Source organism: Haliotis rufescens, unplaced genomic scaffold, assembly GCF_023055435.1.
Source record: "Haliotis rufescens isolate VD_foot unplaced genomic scaffold, xgHalRufe1.0.p SCAF_32, whole genome shotgun sequence".
NCBI lineage: Eukaryota > Metazoa > Mollusca > Gastropoda > Lepetellida > Haliotidae > Haliotis > Haliotis rufescens.
This window is the reverse complement of record NW_025964024.1, coordinates 2,476,736-2,501,479: the sequence shown is the minus strand read 5'-3', so window position 1 is coordinate 2,501,479 and position 24,744 is coordinate 2,476,736. Positions and strand designations below refer to the sequence as shown.

The following is a 24,744-nucleotide window of genomic DNA, read 5'->3' as shown; positions in this document are numbered from 1 at the left end:
ATGACGGACACCTGCGTCCCTCTAACCATTCCCCTGCGCTGGGCGATTGTTCCCGCCCTGATGACTGACCGCCAAGCTGACATCCCCTCACCGCTTACCCGCCCTCCTCCCGCCAAGACCCTCTCTCCGGCCGAGTTTATGGTTATAATGTGGTCATTGAAACGACCCGTATTAGACATCAGGCAAGACAAAGCATCCCCATTCCTTTACATTCTTGTTATTAATTTTACAGCTTTGTTTAACTGCAGTTTGTCATAGGGTGAGAGTTATGTATGGACAGGCTGATATTTCTGAACAGGTGGCACGAATTCAATTTGTAAACACTATCTGACTGCTATTGTTGATGTCCTGTTAGCGTTTCCAGCATCCTATAACGGTTATAAGCTTAAACAACACTCGCCCGAATATCTTAGGATAACATCTATTAAAACCAGAAATATAATTTTTAAAACTTGAAATTAAAATTCGATGTCACGGATGGACCAGGTTCGGGTAATGAGCGTTCCTGTACGTGTGATTGTATTCACACCTATTTTGTTTGTATTGGAACTTTAATTATATCATCTATATTTATCGTGCAGTTAAAAAGTGTACCCTAATTATAGTGAAACAGTGTCTTAGATTTACACGTGACAATTACTTCTAGACCATCCACGGAAAATAGCCCGCTATAATGTATACTACTCAAAACATGTTAAGGTACAACTGTGCGGGGAAGGATGTGGGTTGCAATATCCACCATCTATGACAGATTAACTAAAGTCAAGTAAAAAATGTTTTTTTCTTCAACTTCTTTTGATAGTTTAATAACAACCTATCGGAACGTACGTTCCAAGGTGTTTAGAAAATGACAAACAACCTCCACTGTCACAGCCATCTGATAATTCCTGACAGCTAAATATGCCATAGGTTTGTAGTATTAATATTTAAAAAACCCAACTAGTTTAAGTCTTAATTCGATATTTGGTATTTGAAAGTGTGTTTTTGCTATCAATTAACAACTTCTGACTTCATTAGAATGTTGCTGTTTGTATGCTGTTGATGCATAATAAATAGCCAGTATTTGTCGCAAATTACCAAGAAGCCATTAACTGTGTAAACAGATCAACAATAGATGCAGTCCTCACTCTGACGGGAGGCGACATTCAACCTCATTATATCACGTCGTTTCTCCAACGTCGGACATTGTCCATATTTGCTGTGACGTAATAGCCACGCGCTCTGACATCATCCGGGCTTTGTAGGAACATGAAGTGTGAAATCCCCTTAGTGATCAAAGAAGTGATTATCACCTGTTTTCCAAACCAGACCGTATTTACTTTATTTACCTACTCCGATAATGCAGCCTCCAGCAGAGTGCGGACGGCCTCTGATTGATGCGCCAATTTCCAGCCTTCTAACCGCCATGTTGGATTACGTGTTGCCGGGGGTGTAAGTGTGAATATATACCAGACACGCGACCCCTGAGCCGGAGGACATTGAAGAACGCGATCCCGACAACGTGATACCGATCTCCGTTGAAGAACAGTATGATTGTTATTACACTCTATTGTGCCACGACGGAAAATCAGATTTTACAAACTATTTGCGATCTGTTTTCCAATCAAACCATCGCCTCAGGTGTTTCGACTGGAATATCCGAACCATGTGTTAGAGTTCGTTTATGACCCTAAATTTCCTTAATGCGCTCCGAAATTTCAAATCAATTAAAAAGGTTTGTCTCAGGGGAGCAATTTTAATGTAATTGGGGGGTTTGGTCGGGTTTCACTCTGTGTCGCCATTGTCTTCAAAATCTGCAATCTGGCCAGAAGACGATTGGAACATCTTGCCGCTAGTTTCCTGAGTGTGTAATCACCGCATTGAAGTACAGATTTCTCCACTTCAAAGTTGAATGAGCCCCCCTCCCATCCCTTCCAATCCACCCCTTGCCATCTGTCGACGCCCCCGTCATTCCCATACAGAATCGGGATAACGGAGCCAAAACGTTAAAACACCTATTCAGTTTAAAACCGTCTCGAAAAGAAATACTTCATATTGGTGGCGTCACAATATATCTTCTTCGTCGATGAATAATATATCATAGGATCAAACACCCCCCGACACCCCTATTCACCCCCTCATACCCGGTTTCCCCCCATCTAATGGCGCGTGTGGACCCGACCTGTTCGCGTGACCCATGTTTGTAGAAACAAGGGCCATTCCTCAGATGTGAAGGACATGAAAGTCCTATCTGCTGTGTCGATATTGAAGTAAACATCTCCCTCTGTCGGGGTAAACCGGGGGTTACTGGGGAGTACGGGTTAGTATCAAGTCGCCCGGTCCCCCTAGAACGTGACACGGGGGATGCCAGCTATAAACACGAGGGGGTGAGGCCCATGCACCGGCTCAGGGGATCAGAGGACACAGGAGCCGCAATGCCAAACACACACTCGCGCGGCAGGGAGATAGGACATTAACACGAATGAAGCGCACAAAGGAATTATCAAGATGGATGTTGGACATTGTTTATCGCGACCTTTCATACTTTCAGGTCAGCGCGTAGCAATAAAATAAATAGATTGTTCCGGTATGCATATCTGACGCTGCGACAGCACTGGTGACACGACATCAGCTTCATCACCATAAGCACCACTACTCGCACAACCACACCCGAAATAAACACCCGACCTTGAAGCACCTTACGATGTCGGCATCATCAACCACAATGACTGAGTGATATAATTCAGGGTGTCTCGGTATTAGGGTGTCTCGACTGATCGAATTTCGTGCATTGTTATGGTTGTTGTTGTTTGTTTGTTAGTTGATTAACGTTGCACTCAGCAATATTCCAACCATATGACGATGGTCTGTAAATAATCGAGTCTGGACCACACAATCTAGTGATTCATATCATGAGCATCGATCAACGCAATTGGGATCGATGACATGCATCAAGCAAGTCAGCGAGCCTGACCACCCGATCCCGTTTGTCGCATGGTAATGGAATGGCAATACACGATGAAATACTATTCCTAGACATCGATACTGTTACGCTACGAATATTATTGATTGGAGTTATTAAATGGACAAAATACTGATACTTAAAGGCGATGATACTCCATGGTTATGAGTGATCTCTGTTAACTGCAGGGTCCATTGAACGATTGTACAAGTTCAAATAGGGAATTGCATTCATCACTTTTGTCAAACAACGCCTCTAGAAAGTATTACCCTTTGTGATTACGCGGTCTGGTAGCCTAGTGGTGAAAGCCGAAGACCCAGGTTCGATTACCGACATGGGTACAATGTGTGAAGCCCATTTCTGGTGCCCCCGCCGCGATATTGCTGGAATATTGCTAAAAGCGGCGTAAAACCATACTTTAGTGACGTTATGTAGCTGAAGTATCCGTGTACCGGTATTAACGTTACTTTCGCTTTATAACAATTTCCTACCAAGATGTTGATGCTTGATAACGGTACCAGCCAGCCTCTGTACCGAAACGTCTCATTGAAGGAATACCGGCACTAGTCCGGACAAGTACAAGCAGCCACACACGTCCATACACGTCGCTAAATAAATGTAATAATCTGGTATCCGACATAAAACCCAATTTCACATCACCTTATATATAGCGTATGTATTTCTTGGTAATCGAACTCTTAGCAATGTAAGGGGCGGCGGGGTAGCCTAGTGGTTAAAACGTTCGCTCGTCACGCCGAAGACCCGGGTTCGATCGCCAGATAGGTACAATGTGTGAAGCCCATTTCTGGTGTCCCCCCTGTGATATTGTTGGAATATTGCTAACAGCAGCGTAAAACCATAATCACTGATCCACTCACTTAGTAATGTAAGGTTTCAGGTTTGTTAACTGGAGTACCTTTCGAAGGATACGAAAGTTACGGTATGCCATAAACCTATACACGGCATAGTCGTACTTTTTAAAGCTCACGTTTAAGTAAAATCCAGGTCTCAACTAACGTGCTGTGTTCTTTTCTAAGTGGGGGCACGGGTGGCCCAGTCGTCCAAGGCGCCGCGATTCGCGTCCCTTGGGCACGCCAGAAACCTATGATTGTGGGTTCGAATTCCGGTTCGACCCGATTATGTTTCAAGGTTTGTCAGAACCATACCCGTACTCGTTGGTTTCACCGAAGTGGTAAACGTCTGAGACCTGCATCACTTCGGGCTTTCCTTCCACATTAAGCTGACACGCCGTGATATAACTGGAATACTGTTAAAAGCGGCGTTAAACCCAACTCACTCACTCATTCACTCTTGTCTAAGGTTAGCGTCAGTACGCTTTATTATCGGATAGACAATGTCATCAACGGGGATATCTAGGACCTCACAATTAAAACAAGTATCGCGTCTGGAGATTGCAAAAGGGCTCCTCTACCATGACGTGATGTGATGCCTGTTGTCTGTAATTATTCATTTCGTTGTTGTAAGATGGACATATAATTGCAGACTGCCAACAGTGTCTTTTAACAATAAAAAGGAAACATTTTCAGTCGAGATACACCTACGGAGTAGCCAGTTGACCCAAATAGATCCGATGAAGCTTGTTGCAGGGAGGTTTTAAGCTAAAGGTTTCTGAAACCAGCGACAATGTGAATTAAATTTATAAAGGTATTTCCCGAAAGCAATGGGCCATAACCTGTAAGCTTTCAACCCATCAGGTTCAAACACACATCAAAGACCCGACACACGTGTTGTAGTGTTGCCTTCCACTTGACTGAATCAGCAATGCTTTAAATCACGGAGTTCTGGTAATGACATAAACACAGTTTATAATCAGTTTACACTGTTGGTCGGTATCGTTGTCCCAACATTCCCTGTGATCTACTTTCAGTTGGCTCCTGGGTTCTCGGAGACAACTGAGCTACCGAAGCGAGAACGTCAAGTATCGGACAGTATTGTCCAGTAAATATGTGTATGTGGTCATTACGACATATACGTGGTCAAGTTTAGCCCGAGGCTGTATACTAGCCATGCACACTATAATGTCCGTGTCGCATTTACTACCAAAGTGTAACGCATGATGACATCGCGTGCAGCCAGTCTCCTAAACTCTCGTAAACCACTCGCTTTATGACTTTTTAAGTAAGCTATTCTCATGTGTACAGGATATATACAGCATCATTGACAAAGCTGGGGCATGCAACCCTAATTAACAAACCCCTTCAATCAGATTAACAAGTTTATCTATTATATACTCATTACAAAAGTGTCACCTTGGGTGTTGGGTGTCATTTGAACATTTGCCAACACGCGTTAATAGATCTGAGTATGTTGACAATGTGATTAAGAGTTGAAAAATATAATTATGCCTTTTAGTAACTGTAAACATAGATAACTGCTGTTAAAAACAATGCAAACTAGAAGACTGCACGTGCAATACATGACAAGTAACAGTCAATGTGTATAAAATGGTACTTTCCAAATTCAACCGAACTACACTCTTTGACGTTGAAAATACGACGTTTTTTTAAATAATTTTATCGCTTATTATCTGCGTGACCCCCAAACAAGATATCTTTAATTAAGAGATAACAAAACCACTGCTTATGTAACACAGATTCAAAATAATAGTACTATTTTCCGATCAATAATTGATATATCAAACGAAGAGAGGCCCCCTTGCTAATAGCTTCGTTGATTATACCGCCGCTTCACCAAATACCACGCGTCGTGCTCATCGTGTGTAAGATCGCTGCTATCTAGTTTGTATCCCCGTCCCTGTAAGTAGAAGGTACATGTATTATGGTCAGTTTGGATAATTCATATACATACATGCGTTGATTGTCTTGTTTGTTTACAGGCCGACGTCGCGTGGCAGGAGACAACAACGTAATGCAGCTTGTACGAGTGGCGGGTTCTACCGGTAGGGCAGGACATGCTTACCCTTTTCACAAACACCTGGACCCACTTGCACAAAGCGATCTTAGCGCTAAAATGATCGTAACTCCCATACTTTAACATAGGCTTACAATAGTCTTAGCGCTAAGATCGCTTTGTGCATGTGGGCCCAGGTGTCATCACTGATTTTCAGTGATCCATTCATATAATTTTCACCGCTATTTTTTCTTGTATTTTTTTTTCGGCGGATAATCGAGACGGGTTATTCTCTGGCGTTTTATGTTTAAAAATATTAATTTTTTTAAACCAATGGTATTTTAAAAGGTGTATATTATTTGTGTCTTTCTCTAAATCTCATCAATTTAAACATGTCGTATGATCCAGTCACTTCCTTGACAATACTCGTGAACTAAACGACCCGTGAAGATTCCGGGGTAGAATAGGTCTTCAGCAACCCATACTTACCGTAAAAGGCGACTTTGCTTGTCGTAAAAGGCGACTAACGGGATCGGGTGGTCAGGCTTGCTGACTTGGTTGATGCATGTCATCGATTCCAATTGCGTGGATCGATGCTCATGATGTCAATCACTGGATTGTCTGGTCCAGACTCGATTATTTTACAGGCCGCCGTCATATAGCTGGAATATTGCTGAGTGCGGCGTTAAAGAACAAACAAACGTGAACTAAACTATGGGACAAAAGAAAATACACCTCTCTGTTGATTTTATATGTTTTATATTCAATTGAAAATATCTTATGTAAGCGATATTATATATCCCCAAACATGAGCTGTACTGACGTTTAGTATACAAAGAATACTTCCATATGGTTTTATCATTTTACATGGTTAAAACTTTTAAAATTTTAAAAAATACATTTCGCATAATACATACCTGTTGATGGGAATATTAGACATATTATCTTTGAAAGTAAATAAATAATTTCCGCATAATTTTACAATATTTCATATATGGTAGGATTCACGTGGTTGCAAATTCATTTTTCACCCATTTTTCTCTATTGAACCTATTTATTTTTACACAAAATTACCCAGCCACAGATTAGCTTTTATAAACTGTTTCAGGGATAAGTGATGGTTAAATAGGCATAATCAAATTTAACAACTGTTCGTTCAAATTTCAGTTACGTAAAGAACAAACTTGATACACTTTCTTTTGCCCCTTTTCTACATTACGAATAATCTAGTTACTTAGCGACGTATTTTAGTATTTAGTCTAAAGTATTTTAGTTGCTACTTTTGTTTACTTTTGCTAGTTTATCTTAGTTTAGCAAGATGTGTCGGCAATATTAGTGTACGGGGCTGTCAGTCATATCATTGAATGGCGAGGAGTCACGTACGACAGACCCAATTCACACACTGGACTAGTCAAGTGCTAAATACAAGCGTGGGATTGAAAGGAATCTGCAAAATGACGAACACAACTTATTAAGTGTGTGTGTGTGTGTGGGGGGGGGGGGGGGGGGGGGGGGCTGGCAACTCGCGGCTAGAATGTTTTGTTGTTTGTTTGTTTGTTTATTAACGTTGCACTCAGTAATATTCCATATTCCAACCATCGAGTCTGGACCACCCAATTCCGTTACTTGCCTCTCAAGACAAGCATGGGTTGCTGAAAACCAACCCTAACCCGGATCTTCACGGGGACAAGATCAACGAACATATTAACGGTTGGTATCAATGAAATGGAACGATATGTTTCGTTTCTGTTAGTCATCATTTTCACAGTTCAACTTGCACGATCTCCCGGCGGACGCAGCTATTCTAAGATTGTTACCTACACGACAAATTGCCTAGTAACAAGAAACAGGTTAGTTGATAAGTGTGTCAACTGATTTTCACAGTTTCCAACAGCTCATTGGTAAATGTATGTCAGCTTGTCAGCAGTGTTAATGATAAGTATGTTGTCACGCTGATCCCAAGGGGGACGCCAACGCTAGACTGTGCAACTGCTATACGAGTTGAATGTACCGTATTATAATCATTACTTAGTAGTTAATAAGCGTTGGTTTAATGTCTGTAGACATCTAATTCCACTTCCAGAGTCGCGTGCATGTACCCCAATCACCGTATTTGTCACGCCATGATAAACATACAACTGAAAACAACCAGGGATATACATTATATTTCAAATGTGATAATGATATCTGTGATTAGCCTTCGTAATTATATTGCGCATTTTCGGTAAACATATTCTTATTTTCTCTTTTTGTTAAGCCGAAGTCAGTGTTCCACCTTATCATAGCGACTTGTAAATAATGGAGTGTGACAAACCAGTGACTTAGTATCTTTGGACAATTTTGTTTGTTGGAATTGACAGCGGATGGCTGGTGGTTGCTACTTGCATGTGTTGGAAATAGTGAGTGAGTGAGTGAGTGAGTATGGTTTTACGCCGCTTCTAGCAATATTCCAGCAATATCACGGCGGGGGGACACCAGAAATGGGCTTCACACATTGTACCCATGTCGGGAATCGAACCCGGGTCTTCTGCGTGACGAGCGAATGCTTTAACCACTAGGCTACCCGACCGCCCTGTTGGAAAGATCAAAATATAGGAGTGAGAGTGTGTACTGACCCCGAACCGACCAGTCCCTGTTTTAGCCCCTTAATGCCGAGCACCAGACAGGGTAACAACAAGTACCATCTGTTTACGTTTTTTGGTTATACGCGCCCAGGGATCGAACCGCCGATCATCCCCTCTCCGGGCGGACGCTCTACCATTAGACCAGGGAGGCGGTCGAATGCTGAGCATCATTTCGTTTAAAGTTCAGTTTATATCTAATTATACTGAACAACAAAAGTTCCTGTGACATTGAATAAGATTTAATGCAAAGTTATGTTTTTTTACCAAATCTGAAACAATTTCGGTTTGCAATAGATAAAAGACTCCTGTAAGTGTTCAAATGGTTTAATTTGCCATACTGACTTCAGAAAATGCGTGATTACATAAAAAACATGAACATGCCAAAATGTCCATTTACAAATCAATAGCGTGTGTGTCCATCTCTGGTTGCGATGCAAGCAACATATCTTCGTCTCATGGAATGGACCAGGCCTCGAATCCTGATCAAGTCGAACAATAAGAGACCGGTCGTTGTCATATTGAAAGGTAATGCCTGGGCCATGACGATGCAAAAACGGTAGAACAACAGGGCCGATGATCTCGTTGCGGTAGCGATGTCCATTGAGAATTCCCTCTGCCACTATCAAACGGGTCCTCTGTCTTGCTGTAACGTTCACCTCGACGTCGGTACACTCGAATCCGTCCATCGCTGTGGCTGAGGTGAAAACGAGACCCGTCAGTGAATAGAACTTGTCCCCACTGCATGACCGCCCAGCGTAGACGCTGTCTGCACCACTGTAGAAGTGCTTGATCGTGGTTTCCTGTCAAAATGGGACGTCTGGCGGGTCTTCTGGCGACAATCCCTGCACATCAGAGGCGACGACGTACGGTTTGTGAAGATATTCGTCGAAGGCCAGGGATGCTTCTTGCAGTCACTGTTGCTGGCTGGAATCAATTTCGTAGGTGTGTTGTTCGAATCAAGTTGTCTTGCCGATTATTGGTTACGCGTTGCCTGCGACTCCGAGGATGGTCTCTGACTGCATTCGTTTGTTGCCAACGTTGCCATAAACACCAAATGGTGTTTCTGTGGACGTTAAATTGTCTTGCAACATCACGTTGACACGATCCTGCTTCAAGCATACCAATGGCTCGCAGACGCTCATTTTCGGACAAGCGTGGCATTTTGTAATGTTGAATAATTGCGTAAGTTTGTTGTTTTTCTGAGTGGTTGTTGACTTGTGTACTTGATTTAGCTAAAATTTTAACATTAAAGTACCATTTGCACATTTCTTATAATTATATTTAGGAAATACATATTTGGGGAAATTAGGTTTTAATAAATGTGTGGTTAATTACGTGGTAGCGTTTCAATCATAAAGTTAACCTCAGAAGATTGCAGAATTAGTTGAGCCCAACTTTCATTGTGAAGTTTTATGGAGTTTATTTAACAACCAACAACTGTCTGTCTGTTACCCTATTCCCGCACTTGGTAGGTTTCTTAACTGTAGACCATGTTTGTTCCATGGAGTGAGTGAGTGAGTGAGTGTGGTTTTACGCCGCTTTTAGCAATATTGCAACAGTATCACGGCGGGGGTCACCGGAAATGGGCTTCAAACATTGTACCAAATAGGAATCGAACCCGGGTTTTCGGCGTGTCGAGCGAACGCTATAACCACTAGGCTACCCCACCGCTCTATTTCTTGGACATCACATACCCCTTACAGAAGCATATCCGTCAGTGCTTTTAACATTTGTAATCTGTGTAATGCACTGGTTTAACCAAATGTTTTATTATGGCATTTTAGCTGAAGATAAATAATTAAAAAGGACAAAAGAATATTTCCATTATCATAAGAAATCTTTGCTAAAAGCAAATTATATTGTACGATTCTGACTATATCACGCGCATGTATTTTGATTCACGGTGAAATGGTGATGATATCAGGTGTTGTAAACTACATGACGAATATCAAACTGACTAATACAAACTGAACTAGGTAAAACTAGGTGTCAACTGATTTCACAGTTTTCAACAACACTTTGATAAATATATGTCAGTGTGTCAGCAGTGTTAATGATAAGTATGTTGTCACGCTGATCCCAAGGGGGACGCCCACGCTAGACTGTACAACTGCTATACGAGTTGAATGTACAGTATTATAATCATTACTATGTAGTTAATGAGCGTTGGTTTAATGTCTGTAGACATCTAATTCCACTTCCAGAGTCGCGTGCATGTACCCCCATCACCGTATTTGTCACGCCATGATATACAAACTCCATACAACAACCAGGGATATACATTGTATTTCAAATGTGATAATGATATCTGTGATTAGCCTTCGTAATTATATTGCGCATTTTCGGTAAACATATTCTTATTTTCTCTTTTTGTTAAGCCGAAGTCAGTGTTCCACCTTATCATAGCGACTTGTAAATAATGGAGTCTGACAAACCAGTGACTTAGTATCTTTGGACAATTTTGTTTTGTAATGTTTTCTGAGTGTTTCAAACCGTCTACGTGGTGTAAACCGTCTACGTGGTATAAAAAAGTCACTGGAAGTCGGTAAACTGTGTCTTATTGGAGGATCCATGTTAAACTGCGGCGTGGTATCTCACTGGGCTAGCACTATAAAACCAGCATTGGTTCGGGCTAGTACAAGCAGACACACCCACCCACCCACCCACCCACCCACCCACACACACACACACACACACACACACACGTGCATGCAATTGCTACATAAGTGTCATCATGATGAACGCGACGTTAAAGCCTGTTTCAACTCATCTCACCTCACTTTAATGTTTGAAAATTGGAGATATTGTGGAACAAAACGAGTCCTTATCAACCGTTGTGTATTTTTATTCGTCTTTATTCCTTAAGGGACGCTGGGGTAACCCGATGGTTAAAGCTTTCGCTCGTCACGCCGAAGACCCGGGTTCGATTAACATGTGTGAAGCCTATTTCTAGGCCCTCCGACGTGATATTGCTGGAATAATACTAAAAGAGGCGTAAAACAATTCTCGCTTACTCTTCATTCCTTAAACATTATCCTGGTGTGCTCAGTGCATAAGTTCTTCATCTAAGGAATTAAAGGCATGTTTATCGTAGACCATAAGCCAAAAGAGCTTCGTGAGACCGTTTCATCTTTTTTATGTTCAAAACACTTTCCACAAGACGTTATGACAAGAGGGATGACTTCAACTTTCCAACAGTCAACTTTCCCTTTATGTCGAGCAATATTCCTGCAGCACCAGACCTTGTTGTCTACATTTCGAACCTTTTTAGGTACAGCATGCTCTTTCTACCAAGATTTCAAAAGCATTATCCGACTTGCTCAAAAGTTATTTGATAAATGTTACAACACTCAAGGCTTTATTAAAGCCATCAAAACGTTTTATGGTAGACATGTGGAGGACATTATTGAGGACTTATTTTGACTTCAACCTAGTGCTCCCGTGTATTTTCAGGTATACACTTGATGTGCCTTTGCATGTGTTTGTGACGGATGCCACCGGTGGGGTGCCACTTTTCTCGAATCCCTGGCATCATCACCATTGTATAGTGATAAATAAACACGTTTGTGATACAGTGGGAATCGTACAATAAACTCTGAATTAAGCAGAACTTTCTTGTATTTATGGAAAAGGCTTTGTTGCTTTTATTTATTTATCGAAAACTCGTGACCCAGGGTCTGAAGGATGGTTGTCATTGCCATATTGATACCATCACAGTCACTCCCGGGTGAGCTAAGGTCATCCAGGTTAATCTGATTAACGTCAACGTACTCATCTTTAATGTTGCTTTGTGATTTATGTGCATCTATCTATAAATGTTATTGATATGGCGAATTTAAGTAAACATTAGATGTGTATGGTGAATATCAAACATCCAATTGTTCTCAATTTCTGTTTGATTTGGGTTGATCTTTGATGAGCTGTAATGACAAGTGGCGATAGTTAATATGTAGAACGCACAAAGCAGGTATTACCATACCTCATTTAGACTGATGTTTGGCTTAACTTACAAATACATATCACATTTTCATTTTCCGACTGGCTTGCCCGGGTGTATTGATGGGTTGACGCGGGCAGTACACGGCTCATTGGGGGTATCTTTATGAGCGCTCTCGGGGTTGGAGGCGACAGTGTGTTGGGAGGGGGAGTGGGGGAGCATTGCGTTCCTGCTGACCCCTCTTCCCCCGACCTTTGTGTGGGTGTGTATGAACATGTATAGATGATAGAGGGGGTATTTAGACCGGAGAGTGACCCCCGGTCAGGACGGGCATTGGGTGGAGGGAGGACTTCTGAAACGTCAATTTATCTTTCTTCGTTTTCAGCATCAAAGTTGGAGGGTTTTTTTTAATTCTTTACTATCATGTGGAGCATATCGATGGCAGTTTTATGAGTTTTTATTTCATTTCTGTTCCTTTGGACAAACGGGATTTTTCGGAAAAGAAATTTTACAGCATGTTGAGTGGTAAATGCCATCATACAATAACACTTCTTGCAGAATTTCTGCAATGAATAAATTGAAGATTTTGTAATAAACCGATGTTATTCTGGGTGCAGATATGTAGTTCTGGGTTCTGGGTGTGGCTGATAATGTTCTGGGTTCTGGGCTCTGAGTAAACCTCGTTACTATAGAAACCCCGTTAACACGAAAACACATAGTCAGTCTCGACATCTCGTTATTCTATAACAAATCACCATTTAGTGGGCGTATTTATCTGAAAACTTTTCTCCTTGCCAAGTACTCAATACATCGTCCTATTGTAAGAACTATACATTAATGTTTTATATAGTACTGCCGTATGATATACCACATGGAACCCGTGTATATTGCTACAGTTAATCAGCCAAGGCATGACTCATGGTAATATTAAGGAATCGGGTGGTCCTTAACTTCTTTAGAGTAGTATATGTCACTTCCAAAAACGATATAGTGTTGCAAGTGGAGACCTTTTATAATGACACACCTTAGGATAGGGCTATGATAATATATATAAACTTTCAACCATGATAGGGGCGGTCGGGTAGCCTAGTGGTTAAAGCGTTCGCTCGTCACGCCGAAGACCCGGGTTCGATTCCCGACATGGGTACAATGTGTGAAGCCCATTTCTGGTGTCCCCCGCCGTGATATTGCTGGAATATTGCTAAAAGCAGCGTAAAACCCCACTCACTCACTCACTCACTCAACCAGGATAGGGTAGATCTCAACCCCCGCGGATACCAACCACGCCTATCACGAGGTACACGGGCACTCCTTTGCTTCATCGTTGCAGTGTGAGACACGTGTATTTCAATTATATGAAGTACTCTCACAGTTTGACCGAAGTGTGAGTGACTCTCAGCAATTGTCTGTTAAACTTCCTTGTCCTAATCACAGCTTGTTCGCTAAGAAATTGTCAGTTTGTAATCAAAATTAACAACTGTCAACGTCAGAACGACATGACACTGATATTCAATCAACTTAACTGCCTGACAAAAGAACTTATACAGTTTAAAAGTGGATTTGATATAACATTATAAATATTATCAAAACGTTACTAGCATGAAAACAGTCGCGGAACACTGTAAATTTAATGCCCAAAACACAACTACGTGTCAAATACATCACCATTGAATAACCAAATATAAAAATATAAACCCTGGTATGCCAGTCCACGTGGCAATGTACAGGGCCATGTAAACCCGTGGAAAATTAACATGAATAAATGATGTCAAAAAAAAAAGAAAAAGAAAAAAAAAAAGAATAACCATTTCCGGTTTGATTCATATTTAGCCTCCATTAAACATGGGTGTATACTTTCTTTTGCCGTTAACATATTGTCAGACAATTGACAAAATAAAAATACTCCGTTTCTGTGATTGGATAAAATAATAATATTAGTTTCACGGAGGCACATCTGTTGTACGCGTCTTGGCATATTCTAATTTCGGCTTTAACGCCCGACCTAGATTTCTCAAATCAGTTTCTTCTACTTGACCCAGATTTTCTAATTAACATTGATGGCCAACTGTCAGCTCATCTGTGCCGGGAGTCGGGGAGGGATGACTGTGGGTCGACCACGACAGATTGCGTTATTGTAGCACGACTCATACACTCGTCTCAGTGACGGAATTACTTCACCATCTGTTGGTGCTGATGGCGGATCTCCTCGCCCATCTGTTGACGGGCGACAGTGTGTGCCAATGGGACAATTTCTCTATATGAATCTGGGGTGAGGCAGAGAGCCGGACGTAGTGCATGTCGTACCCCAGTTTGACGAGGCTGGGGTGGGGGTAGGGTAAATTGAACGTGTGTGATAGCACAGCTTGGTTGGCAATGAGGGTACGTACCGCCTCATACGGGTGATTTGTTGAATATCCAGAGGCAGAGAAAACCTACTTGGGACCTTTCCACAAAGCTATCATATAGCTACGTTACCGTTAGTCCCATAGTATAATACATGCAATAGTCGGAGCATTATGATCGCTTTGTGGGACTTCACTAGCTCATTACCCAACACGTTTATATGGCAACATTATAACTCTCTAAAGGACTGCGAAGACAAAAACAACATTACTCGGTGTGTCGTTTTTTCGACGATGCCATTGCTTTGTGATCTACCCGACAGAGATAACAAGAGATATACACCGAGACCGACCATAATCATATTTTAGGGGACAGAGCATGGGGTTTTGTTCAAGCCCGAATATTCTTTTCAGTTAGCGCTTCAAAACATTAAAAAATCACTCACAACACTTTATTTTTCAGACCGTCCAACATGTCCAGGAAACTATTTATTAATATTTTTAACAACCGAGGATACATTGGTTGTTTTTTAAGCATGATCGAATTTATCACCGCCGTTTCTAACACATAATAGCTTAACTACAATTTTAGGATTATTGTTCAACAATAGGAAACATAGCTTAACTTCAATCCTTCGGGTGATTATTTGAGTCGTAAATCAAGATTTATGTTTAAGAATTCAAGACGGAAATTTTAAAAAAATCCCTTATCGAAATTGTGTCTTAGTTTCTCGCACAAATCACAGCGTCTAGATGTAAACGCGAAATAGGCACCGGACCGTGGTTCCTTAATTCATTTCAGTCGCGATTATACAATTTACATTTACGACTCTGTGAACGACATTAAAGACCGGTAACAAATTGCGGGTTTCAAAACAACTAGTTTCATTTAGCTATACCAAACAACGTGAATCTCCATTACCAGTTCTTGATACCACAGTATTGTACTAGATCGATAAAAGTTGACTCCGCCCGTGCCATAAAGCGACACGACTGTCGTAATTCAAAGAATGACAGTAACGACAATGGTTTTCGAAACAGATCCCAAGATCGTAAAAATGAACTGTTCTGTTTGTGATACCATCTGACCTAATATAGGAGCGATGAGGACCACGAGGTCATTTATATTTTGTTTAAGGTGTATCTCATCTCCCGCTCTATAATAAAATAAAATAATTATTGTTCTCATTGACACACATCGCCCGCCTGAAAATATAGCACTCGTTTCGGGAAAAGAATTTCCGTTTCATAAAAAAAATCCTCAATTTTTATCGGTAGAATTTTCGAAAAAGTAAAATCGGTTATTTTTGTCTTGTAAGCTCTCCACTTTTTTCTTTTAGTCTCCAAACTCCGGTAACGCTTAAGTTGCTTTTGGAATATTAACTGCCGGGCAAAAGAGAGTATCGAATTGAAAATTAGATTTGCCAAAGATTTACAAACGTTATTAAAACGTCACATGACTGAAAACACCACCCAAACACTGCAAACATAAGACCCAAAATACAACCATGATACCCGCATCAATTGCATCACCATCAAATAACCATCTGTTTCATCTTCAGCCACCATCAAACATGGGTGTATATGATAAAGTACTTTCTTGAAAATAGTAAATACCTAACTCTTAAAAGTAAGATGCAACATTCGTGCTGTGAACATTTTACAAAAATCTTTATATGCAACTGTTTATTTTCGACGTATGTCTCCGCATGTCTTTCGCCCGCCGAGCACAGCAATGAGAAACACTACCCCAATAGGGATGGCCTCATAAATGAAATCAGGAAAAGCACATAACGTGTGCTGGCAAATCATGAAATCAAATGTTACATTTCCCCTCCCTGTCAGCTTTTACTGTAAAATTATATAACCCCAATTCATATTCATATTAATCAGCAGCGTCTGTTTGCCGCCTGTTCGGGTTAACATTGATAATCTTCTGTGACACATAGGCATGACCGGGTGTCATACAGTTAGGTGTGTCACCTGTTACTTAGTGTCGTCTCATGCAAAACGATCAGCACAAAAAAATCTTTTCATCCAACAAACACTGGCACCTGTGCTTTTTAGCTTTCAATTATGATAGCCTGAATAATGTATTAGATAACTGAATACAAATGCTGATTCACAAAGCACATGTACTGTTGGATAACAAGCTTAAGATGACTGAAGGCTGAAGGCACTGAAAGATAGTTAGGTGTATCAGCGTATTTCTAGTTCGACGGAGGGCGACCACCCTTTCATGGTTTACATTAGCCTGCTATATATATATATATATATATATATATAGAGAGAGAGAGAGAGAGAGAGAGAGAGAGAGATAGATAGATAGATAGATAGATAGATAGATAGATATTGTGGGACAATACAAAATTAGTTTATGGTAAAAGCAACATATTTACTGTTATTTACCAACTTCGAAATGACATTCAAACAGTTCAAACTCAGTTTAAACAATTTAATCTACATAGGTGATAGTTGATATTACATATCATGGTAGCATTGCTTCCCCGAGATGAAAAACACATTATATTTCTGTTTTTAGACATAAAGCATTAGATTGATAACGCTTCATTTCACCCACGCCAATATAGTCCTCACTCACCCGCCCACTTTCATCTCTTCAACTTGTCTAGGGACACTGTCGTTTAAAGTGTGTTCAGTTGATGAATCTGTGTTAAATTTGTTTTTATTCATAACTAAATAATGCATATTTTAATTTGCTTCACATCCACATCTCATTAATTACCCCAACCTTCAATGACAAAGCTATTTCCTCCTCCGACCCTGATTACGTACTTTGAAAAAATGGTCTCAAAGATGCAGCAAGTTTTAACCACTCTACACCCGTCTTGATCCGGGTTAGACTTTGTCTTCAGCAACCAGCATGCTTGTCCCCCGTGAGACCTGGGTTAGAATTGGTCTTCGGAAACACATGACTTGTCGTAAGAGGCGACTAACGGGATCGGGTGATCAGGCTCACCGACTTGGATGATGCATGTCATCGTATCCAAATTGAGTGAAATATGCTCATGATGTCAATCACTGGATTGTCTGGTTCAGACTCGATTATTTACATACCGCCGTCACAAAGCTGGAATATTGCGGCGTTAAACAACAAACAAGCAAATAAACCACTTTACGCCTTCCTCTGGCACTATCGCCATGCTTGTGCTCTTATCAAACGATGAACGGAGGCATCCTGTTCGCGACTTTCTGGCGTTAATTATATACATATCCACAAAAAAGGATTGAATAAGAGAATTAAAAATTACCAACGTCATTTGGAGCAATAACCTTTCTCTTCCTACACTAAGCTCACACACAGATTAGGGATAATCAGATTGTCATTTTATTTAAATATTTAAATATATACTTGACAAATTATGTAATCATTATTGTGTATAATGGACATATCCCTGTTAAATGTGGAGTAGGTTTTTTTTACTTCTCATGATGACGTTAAACGTAACTCACTGGCCTCGTTTGTACGATCGTCACTTCTATGTGCAGGAGGCTACGTGTGAAAAGAACAATATTTCCCTCTTGCTTTATTCCCCCTCCTCCACACACACAGACATACATACACACTCACACAGATAGGGAGACATATATACACACACACAGAGACATACAACACACACAGACAGAGACATACATACACACACAGACACAGACACACACACACACACACAGACACACACACAAACACAAAAACACACACACACATATACACACACAAACACACACACACACACAAACACACACTCACACACACATACCTTAATACACAGTGGCTAGTCTCAACAGTAGATAGAGTACTGACAGACCAATTCTTCCAGACATGGAGAAGCCCAATCTTCTTCTACCCAAATCTATAGCATATCAGCTTATATAATTTCAAACAACAAAACACAACCTACCCGTTGAGTCTGACCCATGGAATAATATCCCTAAAGATCAACGTTTATGTACACTTTGTAATTCTCCATCAGTTGCCGACGAGTTCCATTATGTATTCCGATGTGAAACCTTTGTTGATAAAAGATTGTCACTTCTACCTGAGAAATATCTTGTATGTTCTAATGTATATCCATTTAAACGTTTGATAACAACTACGAAGTTAAAAGAAGTGAAATGCCTGTCTGAATTTATATCGACTTCATTTAATGCCTTGATGAACATATATTGTTTATTTGCACTTTGTTCTGCTCTTATACCACCGATGGTGGTTTATTGATAAATACAATTATTCCGAATACCAATACCAGTGCATAGTTTATTCGTGTATCAGTGCATCCCACTCTTGTGTTGATATACATATTTTTAGCACCAGCCACTTTAATGAGACAATATGGTGTTCATGGAACCGTCAGTATTGACATCAGTGAACAAACTTTCCACCATCAACACAGAGACTCAAAAAACAGAAAACATTGTGAAAACCATTTCTATTAAAATCAATTTTGTTTTTCAATAACACATGACAATTTCTGTGAACCTTGCATCCGGGAAATAACCCGTCTACAAAATAACGCCGTTCCCACGGCTGAAGTTCAGTTTTGCTGTCAGGGAGTACCGGAATTATCACGGTTCCGTCCATGTACTGCCTTACCCCGTGTGTCCATGAGGAGGGGACAAGATACACCCTAGGTTTGTGGGTGTAACGGGGTATTAAACAAGCCCATGTCGTGGAACCCCTAAAGGATACCCCCGCCAGGTTGCCGAGAAAAGCCTGTTCAATAAAAGTGCCTAAATCACTTCTTTGAGCAAATTACCCTCAATCTACCGGATTTCCTGCCTGAAACAGATACCCAGCGGCAATAATAGATATAATTATGGATACTTTTTTCCCATATTTGTTATAATACAGCAATTTTGTTTGATTCTGACTATTAAGCATGAGGAGCCTACAGTTAGATGCGCCAGTGAGGCCATGACAAGTGTCACTGTGTGGCTTGAATACGGACGGCAATGGGACATATATCCGCCCGTTTGTCGTCCACCCACGGCCTGGTGGTTACAAACTACAGATGCAGAGGAATATGACGAGTCTTTTAATGTTCAACAATAATCAGCATCCGTTCTGACGGGCTTTTAAAATGACAAGTGGATGAGCTTGGCTGGGCCGCCGATGCAGAGCGGGAAGAGGAGGGGTGAGAATAACGCCATGACACGCTTGCATGACCCCGAGTAAAGGAATGGGGAAGTTGAAACACTGGGGACATTCCCTCAATACAGTCACAAGATATATGCCTTTTTAATGTCAGGGTAAAGGTGAGTGTAGCGGACGGACTAACGCTATCCATTAAGTGCATTTATAGTGAGGTCGTATAGGCTGACAATATTGACTTGAACTTGCTCCAGCGTACAGGCATTTAAATGCCTGTGAAATCGTTGACTTCATGGAAATTGCAATAATTGATGTAGGTTGACTGATGATAAGTTAGGGATTAGCCATTACGTTGATAGCCAAGAGGGACGACCGGACATACATCGCAGTGATATCCGGGCACTTTGAGCTCAAGTCCAGACAATGGCGTCTTGGAAAAACTCAATGACCACTGATCTGGTTGTCCAGACAATAATTGCACGTGCTGTCCGTGTTCAACATGTCACGTGCTCACTGGCGCATGCTCAGTCGTGTTTTAGATATTGTGGACGGAACTGTTCGAAGGGTTGGAAGCAGGGGACTGGGAGATGGTGTCGGTCCGCATCATTCGCCTGACTTGATGAAGCCAGTCGAGGATCCCCTCCCTCCCGAATCCCCCGTCTACGGACCTGGGGATAGATTTCAACGCGAGATAATAGCGTGTCGATAAGACGTGCTTTCACACTAAAGAGTAATTACTGGTATTACTCGAAAGACAGAAAACCTAATATGCTCGCAATTATAAGGTTTTCCCGTGGATACGATGCCGTGGAAATTGTGTGATTCTAGGGTTGGGGAAGAGAGTAGTCTTAACCCCGCATCTTATACCTTCACAGGCGACCTACACGCACATCACAATGGGGGGTTATTTCCTATATGTGCTAGCATTCCCAGTGTCGGTGATCAAATGTCGTTAAATGACACACATGGACATAATGATAATAATCAGCCGGATAATGCTACAATCAAATGTCATTCTGACGTTTTATTGACCACACTAAAGACGAAACACTAGATATGAGTATCATTTTCATGTCATCAATTCAACACATTGGGTCATACGGCAGCATTTAAACCTGATGTTTGCATGAATTTCTTTTATGTTGTTTAACTGTGGCATGTCAACCGTTAGACTGCAGCTGACCCCGGGGTCATAGAACGAGACACTGTCGCCAGATTCTTCCCCCGTGCATCTCCACAGAACGACGAATATATCTTTAAATATCCCCAGAACGTGTATTTGTATTATCACAAAACCTTATTTATAAATATGTTTGTATCTATCCATATTCATTTATATATCTGTGTCTATATATACGGAAGAAATACAACTCACACACGATACATACCATACCCTCACACCCTATAACCTGCGCCCTACTCCCCCAACAACCCGGTTTGAGCACCCAAATCCAGCACCCCGCATAAAGGACACATCCCATACCCTACACCCCTCCCAACGACCAAATCCCGCACTACCACTCCCCCCCCCCCCCCCCCCCCGAACACACACACACACACACACACACTAGCACACACACACACACATCCCATTACCCTCACCCCTACAACCCGCGCCTTACACCCCCAAAAAGCCTTGACTACTCAAATTCCGCACCCCACCTCCCACACCTCCCAAACGGCAGACACGACAAATCCTATACGCTCACCTCCTAAAACCTGCGTCCTACACCCCCAATAACCCCTAACCACTCAAATCCCGCACCCCATCCTCAAACCAAAACACACAGCCCTTACACACGACACATTCCATTACTTTCACCCCCTACATCCTGCGTCCAACACCCCCAACAACCCCAGATCACCAAATTCCTCACCCCACACTGACCACACATGACATAGCGTCACCCCCTACAGCCTGCACCCACACCCGATTATCAACAACCAGCAACACCCAAATGCCGCACCCCACACATACAACACGTCCACCCCCCCCCCTACCCCACCCCCACCCCTACCCCTCCTTCAACCTACTCCCAACATCTTAATAGATCCATTTACCACGACTGCTTCTCACCATTTCTTTCTAATACCTTAGTCGTGAGACATTTGTACTCAAACGTCTCGCTCACTTCATCTATGCCTATCAAATCCAATCCTTACCTTGACCCCCACCCACAAACCCCCACCCCACGCCCTAGTGGTTCTAGCTGACCTGACAACCCCAACCCCTGCCCCACGTTCTCCGTGTAGATCCTGAGATCACCGTTGGTGGTTATTCAGAGAAATAAACTGAACTGAACTGACAGTATAGACAAGATGTCGTCTGGTACACAGGTCATGTCGTCTGCTGCCTAGTCGCGTGCCCCATGGGAACAAATTACACATCCTTTGATTATATTTCCTACCCGCGATTAACTCTCTATGGCGAGGTATTACCGGCCTGGGTTGTGTTACGTGATTTCATTCCGGAAAAAGAATCGTTTAATATTGTGGTATCTTTCAATGGCTGGGGGTTGAGGAGGTCGCCATGGAGTCATCTCGCTCACGACCTTTTAGTTTCACATGCGGGGACATGGTGCATGTGGATGAACGATTACTCCCTTAATATTCCAATTTTCTTCATGTCGACCGTTATCATTAAATAAAAGCTTTTTAAGGTAGTGGCCAATTTGTGTCCATCTAACCATTTCCAATTTCATGCCTAGGTATTTAAGGCATATCTAAATCCTCTACACCATACCCCACCCCACCACCATACCCTAGCTCCATAAGCACCACCACCCCACATGCTACCCCAAGGTGTCGCTACATCATTCCATGGCACACCAAACCCCATCGCAATATCGACACAGACAATACTCTTGTGCCATTGCAAATGACTTAAAGACCTCGATGCTTTCATCAGTGAGTGAGTATGGTTTTACGCCGCTTTTAGCAATATTCCAGCAATATCACGGCGGGGGACACCAGAAATGGGCTTCACACATTGTACCCATGTCGGGAATCGAACCCGGGTCTTCTGCGTGACGAGCGAACGCTTTAACCACTAGGATACCCGACCGCCCCCGATGCTTTCATTAACACAATAAACAAATTATTCATCTCTGAAACAACCCTCCCGAGTCCGTAACCTCGCCCTTACACCCACCCGCGACCGATCTCATGACTCTCGCCCTCGTCCAGACCCCCACACGCCTCCCGCACTCATGACCCTCACCTCTCATCCCTACCCCTCGTCCGTACCATGAACCTCACACCTCGTCTGCACCCATTACCCTAACCCCTCATTCCCACCCTTCTTCCGCACCAATGATACTATCCCCTCATCCCCACCCCTCGTCCCCACCCATGATACCAACCCCTCATCCCCACCCCTCGTCCGCACACATGATACCAACCCCTCATCCCATCCCCTCGTCCGTACCCATGATACCAACCCCTCATCCCCACCCCTCGTCCGTACCCATGATACCAACCCCTCATCCCATCCCCTCGTCCGCACACATGATACCAACCCCTCATCCCATCCCCTCGTCCGTACACATGATACCAACCCCTCATCCCCACCCCTCGTCCGCACACATGATACCAACCCCTCATCCCCACCCCTCGTCCGCACCCATGATACTAACCCCTCATCCCCACCCCTCGTCCGCACCCAAGATACCAACCCCTCATCCCCACCCCTCTTCCGCACCCATGATACCAACCCCTCATCCCCAACCCTCGTCCGCACCCATGATACCAACCCCTCATCCCCACCCCTCTTCCGCACCCATGATACCAACCCCTCATCCCCAACCCTCGTCCGCACCCATGATACCAACCCCTCATCCCCACCCCTCTTCCGCACCCATGATACCAACCCCTCATCCCCACCCCTCGTCCGCACCCAAGATACCAACCCCTCATCCCCACCCCTCGTCCGCTCCCATGATACCAACCCCTCATCCCCACCCCTCGTCCGCACCCAAGATACCAACCCCTCATCCCCACCCCTCGTCAGCACCCATGATACCAACCCCTCATCCCCACCCCTCGTCCGCACCCAAGATACCAACCCCTCATCCCCACCCCTCGTCCGCACCCATGATACCAACCCCTCATCCCCACCCCTCGTCCGCACCCATGATACCAACCCCTCATCCCCACCCCTCGTCCGCACCCAAGATACCAACCCCTCATCCCCACCCCTCGTCCGCGCCCATGATACCAACCCCTCATCCCCACCCCTCGTCCGCTCCCATGATACTAACCCCTCATCCCCACCCCTCGTCCGGTCCCATGATACTAACCCCTCATCCCCACCCCTCGTTCGCACCCATGATACTAACCCCTCATCCCCACCCCTCGTCCGCTCCCATGATACTAACCCCTCATCCCCACCCCTCGTCCGCTCCCATGATACTAACCCCTCATCCCCACCCCTCGTTCGCACACATGATACCAACCCCTCATCCCCACCCCTCGTCCGCGCCCATGATACTAACCCCTCATCCCCACCCCTCGTCCGCTCCCATGATACTAACCCCTCATCCCCACCCCTCGTCCGCTCCCATGATACTAACCCCTCATCCCCACCCCTCGTCCGCTCCCATGATACTAACCCCTCATCCCCACCCCTCGTTCGCACCCATGATACTAACCCCTCATCCCCACCCCTCGTCCGCACCCATGATACTAACCCCTCATCCCCACCCCTCGTCCGCACCCATGATACTAACTCCTCATCCCCACCCCTCGTTCGCACCCATGATACTAACTCCTCATCCCCACCCCTCGCCCCCACCCATGATACTAACCCCTCATCCTCAACCCTCGTCCGCATCCACGACCCTCACCTCTTTATCCCAATCCGCATTATACCGCACACCCTCATCCTCACCCCTCGCCCGTACCCCTCACCTGCACCGTGA

At 43.2% G+C, this 24,744-nt stretch overlaps 1 protein-coding gene across 1 annotated transcript; it reads left to right on the top strand.

Moving 5' to 3' along the window:
- On the top strand, positions 1-24,744 carry LOC125371943 (polycystic kidney disease protein 1-like 3). Its single transcript, XM_048380644.1, has 4 exons — positions 1-141; positions 4,830-4,890; positions 5,799-5,861; positions 23,492-24,744. The coding sequence occupies exons 1-4, from the start codon at positions 1-3 to the stop codon at positions 24,742-24,744; spliced, it is 1,518 nt and encodes a 505-aa protein (XP_048236601.1).

Excerpts from the sequence above, each read along its gene's own strand:
- LOC125371943 (XM_048380644.1), top strand. The coding sequence starts at position 1 with ATGACGGACACCTGCGTCCCTCTAACCATTCCCCTGCGCTGGGCGATT. Across the intron at positions 142-4,829 it reads TCTCTCCGGCCGAGTTTATG|TTGGCTCCTGGGTTCTCGGA; the intron begins GTTATAATGTGG and ends ATCTACTTTCAG. Across the intron at positions 5,862-23,491 it reads ACGAGTGGCGGGTTCTACCG|ATACCAACCCCTCATCCCCA; the intron begins GTAGGGCAGGAC and ends TCCGCACCCAAG.